At 34.7% G+C, this 15926-nt stretch overlaps 1 protein-coding gene across 3 annotated transcripts in view; it reads left to right on the top strand.

Annotated features, from left to right (window-relative positions):
* The window catches only part of RB1CC1 (RB1 inducible coiled-coil 1), a 77674-nt gene extending 62550 nt beyond the window's left edge, over positions 1–15124 (top strand). For 2 of the 3 annotated variants that reach the window (XM_063326859.1, XM_063326861.1), the window contains 6 exons: positions 3589–3640; positions 5036–5083; positions 8007–8065; positions 9907–10043; positions 13053–13123; positions 13489–15124. In XM_063326859.1, coding sequence (XP_063182929.1) covers positions 3589–3640; positions 5036–5083; positions 8007–8065; positions 9907–10043; positions 13053–13123; positions 13489–13566 — 445 coding nt within the window. In that variant the 3' untranslated portion in view covers positions 13567–15124. The remainder of the gene's footprint in view (positions 1–3588; positions 3641–5035; positions 5084–8006; positions 8066–9906; positions 10044–13052; positions 13124–13488) is intronic. The other variant, XM_063326860.1, reaches the window with a different exon arrangement.
* Positions 15125–15926: the final 802 nt, after the last annotated feature.

The raw sequence follows: 15926 nt of genomic DNA, 5'->3' as shown, positions 1-15926 counted from the left end.
TGTTAGATGAAAAAATTGGCTTAAGTATATGAAATGTAAGTCAAATGGCAGAAGAACAATCGTAATAGTGGTCTAGGAGGACCCGGTGGGTGGCTTTATGTTATTGGCATATCTTTTGAACAGTGGCTGGCTCTCATTTGAAAAAACAAATGAAAACTTTATTCTTGTTTGTGTACATGAGGGCTGTGGGGTAGCATAATAACATTCCTCGATAAAGGGGAAGGGGCGATAGCTGTGCTTGGTAGAAATTGGGCTGAATCCTCAGGATTCAAAACAAGTAATGGGACTGAGGTTGATTAAGTGGCCTTGATGGATTGATGTTTTGTATTATTGGAGAGAAGGACAGGTATTCAGCATCCCTTTGTTTGTGTAACCTCTGAATCATCAGTACTGTCAGCTGCGATGCACTGCTGACTTAGTAGAAAGCGTGATGGGACTGGGAAAAAACTGCAATAATTTAATTATTGGCATATAATGCCTTGCCTAGTAAGTGTAAAGCTTCTAGACTGTGATCTGGTCTGAGTACGTGACTATTAAGTCTTCTGAACTTTTCTTAATTCTGACTGGTTAATTTAATTCTGACTGGTACAAAGCCGTCCTCTTGGTTGTTCTCAGGAATCCAGCCTACTGTGGATATACTTTCTGCTTTTTTTCAATACTGACTTCCATGAAAATGTACATCAAGTTCAGAGCCTTGACTCTTGCTCTAAGGTGTTGTTTTTTTAGTGAATTTTAGTAATTTTGTGAAGGTTTTTGAATAGTAAAGACTGTCTGATGTCTCCCTTCCAAGAGAAGGGGTTGTGATGATGCATGCAAATATCCTTTTTTTTTTTTTTCAATTTTCTTAACAATTTTTGTAAATTTCCTTTAACAAATGTAGAATGTTAGGCTTAAAAAAATCTCTACTAAAATGAGCACGTTCTATTACATGTACTTTCTGACTATAATAAGACAAAAGAAATAGTGCATGAAATGGGTGCATTAAAATAGGACTCATTACTACAAGGTAACTCAGCTATTATTGTGCTTAGTTCAATATGATAATCCATTCAGAGTAGATTACTGGGAGAAAATTCAGGAAAGAAGGGTGAAGAAATTTTATCTAGGGCATCACAATTGTGGTTTTGTTTTGGTTTGGTTTTTTTTTTTAAGCCCATATAAAACCTGGGAAAAATAGAAAAGTTAAAATATCCACAGTATTATTATGTTTCTGCGGTAGGAGCCTAAGAGAAAACTGAAATAGTACGTTTTACTAATTCATGAGAACTGTTCTTCACACTAATGCTTTCTACTTCCTTGTGGTGGAAGATTGCATTTCTTTAATTCTCTTGTACTGGGAATACTCATTTTAAGATCCTTTCCTTCAATGTTTAAGGTGTCTAAGGAAATATGGATTTGAATTGGAAGGCGCTTTTAAATATTAGCAGTCACATGGAATGTTTTATTTTATGCTTTTACACCTGCAGTAGTTTTTTAATACAGCAGTTATGATTGTGTTGTTAGATTTCCCCTCTTCTCCTAATCCTCCCATAGGCTATCTCATTTGTGAAGTTGGTAAATACCGTAGGCTGTGTCATGTTACCCTGAATAAACAGTGAGTCTGCTTTGTTCCAGTAACCTCAGTACAATGAGGTGTTTTGGGAAGACAGATCTCGTCATCTTATTAAATAAAAAAAAAAAAATTCATATGCTCTTATTTCTGAGACTTCTCGGAATACCGTTTATGTCCCAGAACTGTACACTGTAATGCTTGTTGTACTCATTTGCATGAAAAAATGCTTAGAATCCCACACTAATTTCGTTATACCCCTAATAGGATTAAGAGCTTCTTTTTGCTCATTAAGAGCACTTACCTGAAGAAATTGGCTGCATCTTTGAATCACCCACTTGATACAGCTTGCGAGTTTTTACTACACTGTTGAAAGGAAAACATAATAACTGACTGTAAGCTCTTAGTTGCTACCCCTTTACCTAGAATCTTTGTGGAAGATCATTAAGAAATTGCAGCCTATGCAGTTTCTCACTTTTGTGCCACTAGCTATTTGAGCGATCTCAGACTTCTGCTTACCTCTCACAGAAGTAATGAACCTGACTGGGAAAACTCACAACTGGAATGAGATTTTTGCCAGAGAAGCAAAAGCAGAGTTTTTAGATTTACTTACATTCTCTTTAACCAGTGCACATCTCAGCCAATGCTGCCTAACCCAGAACAGTATGTCCAGTGCACTAAATAACTTTGTGGAAGCAAGGGTGAGAACAGTTGTTGCTTACCAAACTAAACTTGCTCTGATAATCAATAAAATACCGAAATGCCCCATCTTTAGAAGGAGAACTGTTTCTTACAGTAATTATTCTAGTCCTGAAATTTCACGGCAGGATTACAAAAGCACTTGAAAATTTAAGCCTGCGAACAAAATATTTTGACACAATGTACTAAAAGTCAAGTAATAAATAGGTAGAAATTATTACAGGTTTCTGTTGACTTCTTCATATTACATGAGCGCTAAACAGCCTTTTAACTGAAATGAATTAATGACTAGCATGGCTTCAGTTATAATCTGTTGGTTCTACGTGGCATTTTTCTTGGCTTTATAGCATGTTTTGTCAGACTGGATGAATGGACTATGCATCAAAAAACTTGTCCATTTTCTTTTCCCAACCAAATCAGTTTGGACTACAAAAGATATTGTTTCTTCCCTATTAACCTGCTTTTAAAAATATATTTTAAGTGTATTAGGAATTTCTCGCCATGTTTTTAGGAGATTTCTTATTAGGTTGTTAACATTATCTTATCCTGTTCTTATCATTATCATTCTTATCATGCTAGAACATAGGAAGTTCCGTTCAAATACAAGGAAAAACTTCTTTACGGTGAGTGTGACAGAGCACTGGAACAGGCTGCCCAGGGAGGTTGTGGAGTCCCCTTCTCTGGAGATTTTCAAGACCCGCCTGGATGCAGCCCTGAGGGATGTGCTTTAGGCAATCCTGCTCTAGCAGGGGAGTTGGACCAGATGATCTCTAGAGGTCCCTTCCAACTCTGAAGATTCTGTGATTCTGTGATTCCAGTGCTCAGTTTATCTCGCAGATAAACAGAGACAATTAGCAAGTTCACATTAGCGTCTCTCTACCAGACAGTCCCAGGGCACAGAGCTTTTAAACTACAAAGATTAGGAAAATATGACATTGTAGAGTGGAACCACAGTATCAAGGGTTAACTGCTAAAGCATTTGGAGCTGTATCTTTCATCCTGATGTTTTGAAAGTAATGCAAAATATGCAGAAATGGTCCCATGGAATTTTATAAACTGATCGATGACTGAAAATTCACTGGCTTGTTGCAACAAAGAAGCTCCTTGGGTTTAAAGAAAAAAAAAAAAGGAAAAGGAAAAAAACCAAAAAAACAAACCCCGAAAACCTGCCAGAAATGTCAATGCTGATTCTTAAGGTATCTTTCTGTGCTGTTCCCACGGTGCTAGCAAAAACATGGCTGTCATCGCTTAGTGAAGACGGAGGAGTGGGAAAGATAATTTTTTTGATCATGAAAAAAAAATTAATTTTTAACCTATCCATTTTCTTCTTTCTCTTTTAGTGAAAATGTCCATATGTCTGAAGAAAAACAGAGGATAATGTTGCTAGAAAGAGTGAGTAGATTGCTTGTGAGGTTAAGCATTGCAACTAAGTACTTATATGTATGTGTGAAGTTGTGCTGTGGTCAGTCGTATATTCTGATGCAATGTAGTATCTGTAAGGCTTATAAATATAAATCCAGGGAATGGGTTTTTCATTGTACTTGTTTCAGATCAGTATAATTTGTATTAATACTTACTTTGAATTACTTCAACGTTATACTTGGCCTGACTTAAAGTTTGTTTATGCTGTTTATGTAGGCTCCAGTATGAATTGAGTCGGGTGTAGTATTTCTTCTTAAGAGTGACAGGTCATTGTTCTAGAGAATTTCTGTAGAACAAAACAAAAACAAAACCATTTTGATTAGTTTTTTCAAATTAAGGCATCCAAAGCAGCTGGACAGCAATTAAGATTGATTTACCTGTTTCTCTTGGAAATGGGTAATTTCTCCTCTTAGGCTTCTACTACTTAGATAATTTTTAATTCTACCTGGGGTGCACTGTAAACTTGGCAATGTTGCTTCTGTAAAAAGTGAAATAACACTTGTTATGAATGTGCTTAAAATTGCAGTTTTCTAAGGTTATTGTCGTGCTCCTACAGGCTGGAACTTTAAGTTTATACCTCACCCCCCTTGCTTCTCCTGAATACATACCTTAGATTTTCACTTGTTACAACTTTTATTTTGGGCATAGTTTTCAATGTACACTGAGTAATTGAACCTTTGTGATGAAATAAAATTTGTTATTCTTGGTAAAAGGATAGATTAAGCCTTAGTAGGTACACTGCAGTCTCTTATATTCTAGTAATTTTTAACTATCCAGTTGTATCTAACTCCATTCCAGTTCCCTCTTCTTGCCTTTTCAAAGTTGACCTTAAAAAAAAAAAAAAGTCTTTAACTTTCAGCTTTCTAGGATCACTTAGACTAAAATCTGTGATCAGTTAGAGAGTGTGAATGTTTTCTGTTGACGGATTGTGGCGCTGTATGATGCAAGTGGCTGGATGTTTGACTAGGACCATTTGTATGCTTTCTTATGTCATCTGCTTACAAAGGATTTGTCATGGGTAGAAGCTATAGAATAGTAATACATTAGCCATGGGTAGAACCTATGGAATAGTAATATATTAGATTTCCGTTGCTGTTCTATCAGTGAAATGTTTTTCTGACATAAGGAGAAGGATGAGTATGGAGATAAGCGTGGCTTAGCAGTGGGTTTTTGTAGCACTGCAGTAATTGCTAGACTTCAAATTTTTTTTTTACATGCCTTTGTTCAAAAGATGTTTTGATATTGTTTTAAAACTGAAAGCTGTAGTAAATAGGTACATTGTATAAGTAGTCTGGCTCTGGTCGTATTAAAACTTTTTTAAAATGTTTATACCGTATAAGATAATTAGATAATATTTTCTTTCAGACTTTGCAGTTGAAAGAGGAGGAAAATAAGAGATTAAATCAAAGATTGGTAAGTATTTGTGCAATGCATGTTTTAAGTCTATAAAAAAATAAGAAAAGCTGACAAATGTTCAGTTTGTTAAAATCTAAAAATGTGTTTTATTAACTTCAAAAATGTTTTAGGTGCTAAGGCAACTGGCAAATAGGTAACTTGATAACCTTTCTTAAACCAAAGCACTCGAATAATCGTCAATGCCAATGGAAGGAAAAAGAATAGAGTGACAGAGTTCCCTTGATTCCCATGCTATGAATCTTTCTCCTTTTATTTATCCACAGTTTATCCTTGCTAGCAGGGCTCAACATTAGGTCTTAAAAAAAAATTACTGTGTATGTGGGAAATAGACATGTCCTTTGATAGTTTATTGTTGCGCTGGCCATGGAGATCTCACTTTCTTTAAGTGACAGGTGATATCTAGGAGTTTGCTAGAAACTGTTATCTGTGTAGTTGCAAATTACATTTCATAGCAAAAGTATTTAAGGTTTTCCAGTAGGAGCTGCCACTCTTCTGTCCAGGATAGGATTGAAATTTACTATGTAGTTTACTCCTGCCACATATTTGTGTATGAAATAGATATTTTTTTTTCAAACACTTTTATCCCATGTTAAAACCTGTCCATAGTAACCCGGCTAGCGCAGGGCATAAGAAAGGATTGCAAAACATCTAAAAGCATATTTTGTAAAAGAAGATTTGTTTTTACTTAGAATGCCAATGAAGTGCACAAAAGGTATTTCAGTGTAGTTTTTACAATAAAACTCAAACACACTGGGCAGTCTCCCAAACCTCTCTGTAGATTTCCTAAATTAAACCCTTGATCTCTTGTCACCTCAGAATAAAATGAAGTTGAAGAAACTGTCATTATACAAGACAAATACAAAATCATTTTTTGTCATTATGAATAATACCAGGTCACACAAGAGAAATCAGCTGCTCATTGTAGTCTAAAGCAATTCAAAATTGGTTTCTAAAGGGACATAGGAACTTAATATCATTCCAATTTCTTACTTATAAATTGATCATTTCATAGCTAAAATAAACTGTTTCTTGTCTCTTCATCCTCCCTTTCTCTCACCCTTCTAAAACAGAAATATCCATCAACATTTAAATACCGGTATTTATTTCTCTCCAGCTACTTCAGATAAGGAACCCAAAAGGGGTTGTGCACAACAAAATAAAATCTCTTGAGGTCACTGTCTTTTGCAGCAAAACTTGTGGGTTACCTCTGCAAGCAATAAAAGATACAAAGGAGCTCCTTTTAATATGAGGAATGTTATTGCAGGATTTCTGTTATTTTATATAAGTTATTGTGAAAGGGACCCTTTGTTATGTTTAAAGGCTATTAGAACTCTTAGTCATAAAATATTCATTACTGAGTTTTAATGGTAGTATTCTTAAGATTCTAATTTGTTTTTCTTAAAGTTAGAAAATAACGAAAAATATAGAAATCAAGCTAGTTTGCATTTTCATTTTAACACTCCAGTTTCATAAAACAGTAATAAAAACTGTGGTCTTAACACCTGAAGAGAACTGTCAAACACTTTAGTGAACAATCTAAGCAGATTATGTGCATTTTGACAGCTTTCAAGTTAGCTGCAACTTTTTCAAGAAAGAAAAGTACAATGGTAATAAGTCAAAATGCAGTCTCTAACAAAAAAAAAAAAACCAAAACAAAAAAAACCAACTGAAGTTGGACTCCATAAACAAAAACTGCTGAAAGTTTCATCAGAAGTTGAGAGCTTTTGGCGTTGTACTGTATTCAGTTTGGACTCATTCTTTGAAGAAATGAAGAAAACAAGCAGTGAATAGGCTTCAAGCTGCTATTGAGACAGGCTGATACTGTTTCTGGGGAAGTGGCAGGGGGAAGACGGACAACAGGAAATGTGCTGTAGGTAACAATATTTGAGTTACAGCTGAAAAATCATGTGCTAAACTTCAAGTATGAGTAATCTAGATTTCAACAGCATGTATAAATGGTCCAGGAAGTAGGAACCTATGGAAAAACTGCAAGGCCTCCAGTCAGAGTTTCTACAGGGCAGTTATGAATTGTCTTCTGTAAGGATGTTACCAAAGGGTAATGAAATGGACACACTTACCTCAGATCAGCTTCTCTGTCTACTTGCCTGTAAGTGGGCTACGTATCCCTTAGTGTAGATACGAAGTAGTGTTACACATTTTCATTTCTTACAATCGCAGTTACTGTAGAAAGTATATGTATGCTTATGTTCATTTTAGATATAGTTATCCTATTGAAGTTGGTTCATGTGCCAGTATTAATTAATTTTAACAGGTTTAAAGGCAAATATTGTGCATATATAGGAGATATGTAGGGTTTCAAACATAATTTTTAATAGAACCTTTGTTTGGTCTTAGTAAATTTGACTCCAGTTTTATTCCAGGGAGTGCCGCTCCATCTATTACAGTAAACTTTAGATTATGTGACAATCCTTAGTAAAGCTTAGAGACCATATTGAATTCAACATCCGTATTTTAGTTGCAAGAAACATGTTTAACCTCCAGTGTTTTACCTTCAGCCTTTTGGAGAATGCGAGTGGATTCTGTGTTAGAGTGCACAGCTGTATCATAAGTCTTGGTATGCCCAGAACAAATCTTCACTGGCACTGATCTGGAAAGCACTTTTCAGTTTTAAATAATGAGGGAGAAGTCAATTATGTAAGAAATATCATAATCAAAGGTAGCTATATAAAACAAACAAACAAAAAAACACCCTGAGAAACAAAGTCCAACCAAACCTGCTACAGACCAGGATGACAGAAAGGTATGCTGTTTTCTTGAATGGGTATGAGATCGGCAAGAATAGACACTGTTTGAAATCAATAATAAATTATTTCTTTTGTCTTAACTATATTGTTACCCACAATGTACACTTCATCGTAGCTTGCCAATACTTCACAGCTTTTCTTTTTTTTTTTTATAGATGTCCCAGAGCATGTCATCAGTATCCTCAAGACATTCTGAAAAAATAGCAATTAGAGAGTAAGTACACGTTAATTATCATATAAACAGATGGATATGCCTTCAATAATAAGTATGTAGTTAAAGAATGTCACGACTCTTATGTTCTTGCTTTGTGGTAAAAAGATACGTAGGTTATCTCTATAGTTTAGCCGTAAGTTATTGAACCATCCCAGTTGAGCATAAATCAAACTTTATATATTTTTTTTGAACAAAAAGGCATTTCTGAATTTTGTATATCAGTGGCTTTATTGAATTCTGTACTTTTCCTTATATGGATAATACCTCGTGGGATTATCTCCCATAATGGACAGGATTCCCTCGTGGGAAAACTCCTCCTGGAGTTTTCTTTTAGATTACTTCTTGTTTATCCGTACCCTTGAAATCATGCGAAGAAAAAGTAGAAGGAATCCTGTTTGCCCTGAATATGTGTAGTGCCCCATTATATTTCAAGGGAAGTTCTACCTTCCTGAAGTCTTCAAAAAATTTTTGGCTTACCTTGAGAGAATGAAATGAAATTAACTCAAATATTTTGTTAGATGTTATCAATCTGTTAGCAGCTGCATGTAGAATTGTTGCTGGAAAAAGAAGTATTAATTCTTGCAAGATATGAAAGCTACAGACAAATGTTCTTAAGTAATTTATCAGTCTGATATTATTTGAGTAATATGAAAAATGCTTTTGGAAAGAAAACCAACACAGATTATTCCTTTAATCTTTTCTGAATTACACCAAATTGCATTTTTATTTTAACAAAGTCGGTATGTGCAGAATCAGCTTTTCCTGTGAGCATGTTATTCTAGCATATTCTAGCAACTCTTTTGGTAGTCTTTGGTGAGGAAAATGTCATGAAAGAAGAATTCATCTGTCCAGTAGAGATGTCTTTATCTGAGTCTGTATAGTCTGTCATCATACTAAGCCTGAGCAGAAAAGCCTGGAGTATCGTTTATTTAATCTGAAAGCGAGCTTCAAAGAAGATGAGCTAAATTTCTCTCTAGATTTACTTATTTATCTCTATGTATCTGCGATCTCCTTTTATGAATAAGAGTTTTCCCCTTTCTTTGCCGCTTCCTCCCCATCCTCAGAGTAGTAGTAATATTTATTCTTGGAACGCTCTTATCTAATGCTTAATTTGTAGCTATTTTAGACTTCATTTCACTCATGGGTAATTAATATACTTCCAACACGTTTGCCCCGTGAAACAGAAGTTGGAGACAGAAAAGGTTCTCAGAACTCTGTTACTGAAACTTGGCATGAGAACTTTGTGGCTTCGTGTGTTATCCTGATGTCAGGAAGAAACAGAGCTTTTGAAACTTTTTATGTTAAGTCACCGCGATATTTCTTTGCTTCTAACCTTTTGATCAAAGTCAGATGACTACTTCATCCCTTCTTTGTCCTGTGTCCTTAAAATTTTAAGATTGAATAGCTACATAAATGTTTCGCTGTATCTTTCCATGTTCAAATTGACTTAGTTAAAAACATCAAAAGAGTGTTTGTAAACAATGGTACAGTGATCATTAACAGAAGTATTGGTAAATTAAAAATAATATAAAATTGAAATGCTAGTGTTTTGTTAGGTAAAAGCAAAGCTGTCAGGTCTTTTGAAAACAATAATTTGAGCTGATGGATGTAGAAAAAACATTTCAAAAACAGTTTTTTAAAAGGTAGAGTGTTTTTGTTGACTTCAGAAAATGTAAAATATGTATGAGCTGGCATAACAAGTAGAAACACCTGTGCTGCTGTTCAGCTAAGTCTCAGCCTGTGCAGTACTTTGGGAAAAAAACTGTAGTGTAATTAATGTAGCTTTAAACTTCTATAGTTTCTTTTTAGTTAGGTTCCTTGATTGTATTTTTTTTTTCTAGCTTTCAGGTTGGCGATTTGGTTCTCATCATCTTGGATGAAAGGCATGACAACTATGTATTGTTTACTGTTAGTCCAACCTTGTATTTCTTGCATTCAGAATCTCTTGCTGCACTGGATCTCAAACCAGGTGAGTGTGGTAAGTGTCAGATTACTTCCAATTATTATCTTCTCCTATAAATAACACTCTTAACTTTCTAACGCTTAGAGTGATTTTATAAATATGTATGTGGTAAATGAGAAGTGTGTAATGTAGATAAGTATCAGCTATCTTTGTAGCTTTTGTTATTTGTTCTGATGCTAAATGTTTTTCATGGCCGAACATTTTAAATCAAGAAATTATGTGGATATTAATATCTTGGAAAAACAGGGGAAAATATCTGTATCTTCAAAGTAAGCTGTTTAAAAACAAACAAACAAAAAAAGCCAAACCAAACACACAAACTCAAAAATCCTGAACCCTGCCCCCTCAAAAAGAAAGAAAAGAGAGAGAAAGAGAAGATGCCAATTTTGTACACACCCAGTGTATGTTAATATGTCTATGGGAAAAGTATTCCCATCAGGCCACTAACCTATTCAGTAACATGAATAATAATGTATAACCGTGTAGGTCTTAGGCATATTTTTATGTGGATTTATGTTTTCAGTGTGTCTTTTGATGAGGAAACCAAGTACAAAACTCGAGGTAGTATTTCTGTCAAAACTACATGCTCAGTAGTACTTACTTTTTTTAATAGCTGATTTTATGATGCGCTTTGAAGATTGGATAAGATTTGTTCTCTCTGTAGCTCATCTTCTGCAAAGTGACTGGAATTTATGAACCCAAATAAATGTCTGAAATAACAAAATGTAGACCACAGTATATGGGGATTTGCAAGCCATGTTTTTGCTGATAAAGTTTTTCCACCCGATTTAAATGGTGGTTAGCAAGACTTAAAAGTTTTCGGAGAACAGTTTCTGTGTGTTTTGCTTATGTTCATGTTGATAGCATATTTGCTTTTTTCCTCCCTTAATCTTCAGGTTATTTGTTGGCTATTTTTTGGCAGCTGTGTAAACTTAGTTAAATTAATCTATCTTTTTTTAAATGAGGAAAAATAACAATGCTTTGCACTAAACTATGTCCAACACTAGATTTATATAAACGTCTTTAAACTATCACACCTAGTATTTTTTGCAAACCCACCTGTGCTGCCAGCTTTTGTTGCAGAAATGTCTAAGAATGTTTTATGGTAATTCTAATTTATCAGTAAAAGTTTCTATGTCAGGAGAGCATGTCAGAAGCTGTCAACTTACTCTTAATGAGCACACTCATAGATTTCAGTTCTGATGAAAGATGATAGCTCTGAAATAATTGTGTAGTCTCCAGAAGACCACCAAGCTCTTACTGCATTCTGAGACTGCTGAAGAGTATGTCCCATATGTGTGTACAGGAAGAATTCCTATCTTACTTAGAGATGTAATAGATTCTGAACTATGGCGTTAATAATGCCTATGTAACTATGTGATACATGATTTATTTTCTTGCTATTGGTTTACATATATAAGGTTAAAGACATGTCAGTTTATATACAATGAGTACACAATTCACTGACCTTGTCTGTTTTCAAATGGACTTAGCTTGCTCCGTTCCTTACTAATTGCTAACCAGTTAGTCTCAAAACTCCACATACAACAAACATGAAAACTTACCATTTGCTTTAGTAACACATTTGTCTAGAGCTCAGTACTTCAGGAAACCATGTCTTGATTCTATTTATGCATCAGGGAAGTGGGGAAAATGAAACCTGGAACACTAATAGTATTTGTGATAGAATAAAATTGGTGTGGACCTAGATACTGCAAATTACTGTTTCAAGGTCTCCAAAATGTTGCATCTAAATCTGGCCTTTTGTACCAACGTGTACATATCAAGCTAATAATTTTGTATAAAACCACCTGCAGTATTAAGTGACAGGGATTTAGGCTATCTCTGGGGTGTCTGCCTACATTAAGAGCACTTAGAATGCTATGACAATCCTGAAATTGGTTGAGGACTGCATGGTTTCTGTGTTGTCCCTTCAGGATATGGAGGTTTTCATCTGCAAATGTAGGCAAAAAAACCCTCCATATTTCTCACTGTCTTTGTTAGATCAATGAAGTCTGTCAGACAAGCAAATTAAAAAATAACTTAAGTTTTTTTATAATTTAAATATTACTTGTAGAGCATTCAGGCAGGATATGAATACTTTAGACTGATTTTAGGAGTGTGGAGTAGAACAGAATCTGCTCCTCTGTCAATAGCCAGATCAGTCTTGAAGGGTAAGATTAAAATTTCAAACTCTGGTTCTTGAGTGACTCATGTTCTAGTCACTGGATAGAGTATCTCATAAATAGTCATGCTTAGAAAAGCAGTGATTTTAGTGTTATGCAGAGCATATGTGAGCTGTTCCTTCCGTCTGTTTTGATGTTTTCTTCATGCCGTGAATAGTGATAGTTAGAAAAGAGCAAAGCAAGTAAAATGGATATAATTTCTTGGGATGCAAGATAAACATGCATTTCCTTACTCTTCAGAAACAGACACAAGCTGAAAGTTTATTTATGCCCACTGTTGCTCTTTTGACATGTCAGTTTATTTTTGAGGTTTTTCACTTTTCTCCTTTCTGAACAGTATGGGGTATTCTGAGGACTGAAACCCAAACTAGCAGACTTGTAGGGCTTTAAAATTATTATTTATGAGTAACTAATTTCCATCACTAATACAGAAAAATAATCGAATGTTAGTAAGGGCAATTATAATAGCTGAGTACAGAAGGCTTTCTGACCTTTGAAGTACTTCAAGAAATTCTCACCTTTAAATCACACCAAAAGGTTAAGCTTAGCTGATGAGAACAATTTTGAATCTTTAAATTAATTTCAGTTTGCATTTGCTTTTGTTTCCTCTGATGTCAACTTTTAAAACAAAATTCAAACTGGAAAATCTACTTTTTTGTTTGAAAACACCAGCGACCTGTCTTGAAATTGGAACTTATTTAATTTTTGTTAATTTATTTTTAAAAGGGTTGGGTGTTTTTAATAACTTCTGCTTTCAAATACTCTTTAACCGCATTAAATGTAATATCCTATTACCTGTAGTTGACTATCTAAAACAATAAATATTTTGTCTCTTTAGCTTCAGGTGCATCTAGGAGACCTTGGGTGCTAGGAAAAGTGATGGAAAAAGAATATTGCCAGGCAAAAAAGGTAAGGAAATAGTAATGGAAAATTACCTGATAAAATGAATAGAGAAGAAAATCAGATTTAATGTTTGTAACAACTGTGAAAAGTACTCTCTTCATAATAAGTGAAATGAAAATTGTCCTAGGTTCTGCTATTCCTGCTCTGTTTTTCAGTCAGTGAATAGCAAGAGAAGGGCAACTAGAAAAAAGCGTTAAGTGAGCAGTGGCTTGGGTAGTTGCGTCCATACTGCCCAGAACCTTGCCAGACTCCAAAGGCCCTCGTAAATGCTGAGGGGTGGGAATCAGTTTCTGCTTAAAAATTTAAAAAAAAAAAAACGGAGAATAATCCCACATTTCTAATGTAATTTGATTTTTTTTTTCTTTCTGTAGGCACAAAACAGATTTAAAGTTCCTTTGGGTACAAAATTCTACAGGGTGAAAGCAGTACCATGGAACAAGAAAGTATAACACAACAAAGTTTTAGTTCATTCTGTCTCCATTTTTTGACTCGTCCTTCAGTGCTCGTTCATCGCTCCAAATACCAGGCCATCTTTTTATACTGAGGTCATGTGACAAGATACGTCATTGATGTACTGCTTTTACTTTTTAACAGGTCACATTTTAGAAACAAGAAATTCATGAAAAACTCTGGCCCTAACTGTTCCAGTTTTTTTACCCAGATAACTTTAGGAGTGTGGACCAAATGAGTTCATTTTCTCAAAGGGCAACCCCATGAAACATGGTTTGTTAGCCATGTTAATTGCCTGTTAAATATACATTAGCTTGTATTTAGATGTTAAATGTTAGTTACCATTATTACCAGCATACGTCCTTTTGTGAAATCATTATCAAAGTACTTGCACTCTTTAACAGATTCTTTATATGTGTAAAATTCATCAACTATTTAAAGAGGAGTGTTCATTGCATGCAGATAATCATATAATTTTTCTTCAACATGAGTTTGCCTCAGTAGATGAATAAAAATAACTACTGCAACTTGTTTCATTACATGAAAATGCTCTTTAATGTTAAAAAAGAACCTTGTAATTTGATAGACTGATTTTGAAAATCAGTCAAAGTTAGATCTGCAATCTTCAAAAGCACTTTCGATGGATTGATCACACAGATTCTGAAGGGAAGACATCTGTGCCGTTTGTTCAAAGTGAAGCACTTGTTCTTCCCAACGAAACAGAAATCTTGTATTGATCTATTTAGAAAAATCATATTGATGAAATTGTATTTCATGGTTGAGTTTCAGGAAAAAACTCATTGTACATTAACCATTCAAGAGTCATTTAAGTAACAAATTATTGTAATTGTAAAAGACATGTAGAATTTTAAAACAATAAAGATTTGAAACTGTATGTGTTTGAAGTATTTGTGTGCCTTTTAAATACTATCTATAGTATTTATTTCATATTAGTCTATTGCAGCTTCTCTCTGGTTCCTCCAGCAGTTTCATTACATAGAAATACCTAAATTTTCTACAAGAGGCATTAATATTCGACAACATTCAGGAATTACAAGAATTACCTTGGAATAATAAAAAATAATTTCAGTAGACAGAAATTAATGTTGTTGGCGTATTAAATGGATACATGCCATTTTTCAAAATAGTTATACTGGCTAATAATTTATTTTATTTTTTTAATAACAGTATAAAAAGATGTACTATAAATGTGTAGCCAATGGAAGGTAAAATTCTGGATTCAACTATGAGTTTATGTCTAGGACTTAATCCATAGAGTTATTCAACTGTGATTTATCTTCAGAAGGTGGGGAGAGGGGTAAAAGAGATAAAGAAATGATCACATGAAAATGTCAGTGCTTCTGCCCATATGTTGCAAATAATATTCCTCCAGACAAACCAGTCCACTTGAATACACAGAAACTTCTGTATATGCTTTATTTAAAACTTTGTTCCATAACAATTTTAAGTTCAGATTTTTATGAAATGCATGGGCTTGTAACTGTATCACACCTTTGATGAAATAAATCTAAAACAGTTGATCTCTGGAAAGCAGAATGTCATTTTGTCAAGTTGCATTTGTTAAATTTGGTAGTTGATGTACTGACTTTTTTTTTTTTGTAAATTACTTGTCAAAAAAATGTGCCTTGTACTTCAATATATGACCATAGTTGAGTATTCCCCAGTGTCAAATATGTAAATAACATAGATCTATAGTACAGGTTTAAGGCAAAAAAAAAAAAATAATCATGATGCAACATTATTTTTTTTATCACTGAATTTTTGACCTTCAAAATGGGAATTCAGTTCTGTCTGCGATTTGGTGCAGTCTTGTTCCTTTAGTCAACTGAGTCGCAAGTGGTTTCAGAAGGTGCACACGTAGCACGATGCATTCCTTCTAATGTGCCAAGTGTTTAGAAGCCTTGATATCTTTTACCCCACTGACAGAACTTTCCCAGCCTCAGATAATCTCCCTGCTGCTGTGAATATTGTTTGTCCTTCAGGAACTAGTTACCTCCCAGAGGCGCCCAGGCTGAGCTAGGAGGCACAGAGTCCTTCCATTTCTGGGAGGACAGTTCTTCTGTGGACATTGCATCAGTAGCAGCAGTGGATCTACATGGCAATGTAGACCCCAGTCTTTTATTGTCTACTTCAGAGATAAGTCCCAAAAATTTTAGTCCATGGAGAAAGGATGTGTTTGTCAAGTTCTTTCAAGTTGGATAAAACATCAGATTTGATGGTAGCCCTACAGGACTCTGCACCTCTAGGCAGCACTCTTTTGGGCATACAAAAATTAAACTCTTTTTCCGGCAACTCTAATCCCACTAAGCACTAAGACCAGTATGTCGTGCTACTCTGT

This window comes from Chroicocephalus ridibundus, chromosome 2 (assembly GCF_963924245.1).
Source record: "Chroicocephalus ridibundus chromosome 2, bChrRid1.1, whole genome shotgun sequence".
Lineage (NCBI taxonomy): Eukaryota > Metazoa > Chordata > Aves > Charadriiformes > Laridae > Chroicocephalus > Chroicocephalus ridibundus.
Note: the sequence above shows the minus strand (reverse complement) of the source record. Positions and strands in the feature narration are given on the sequence as shown.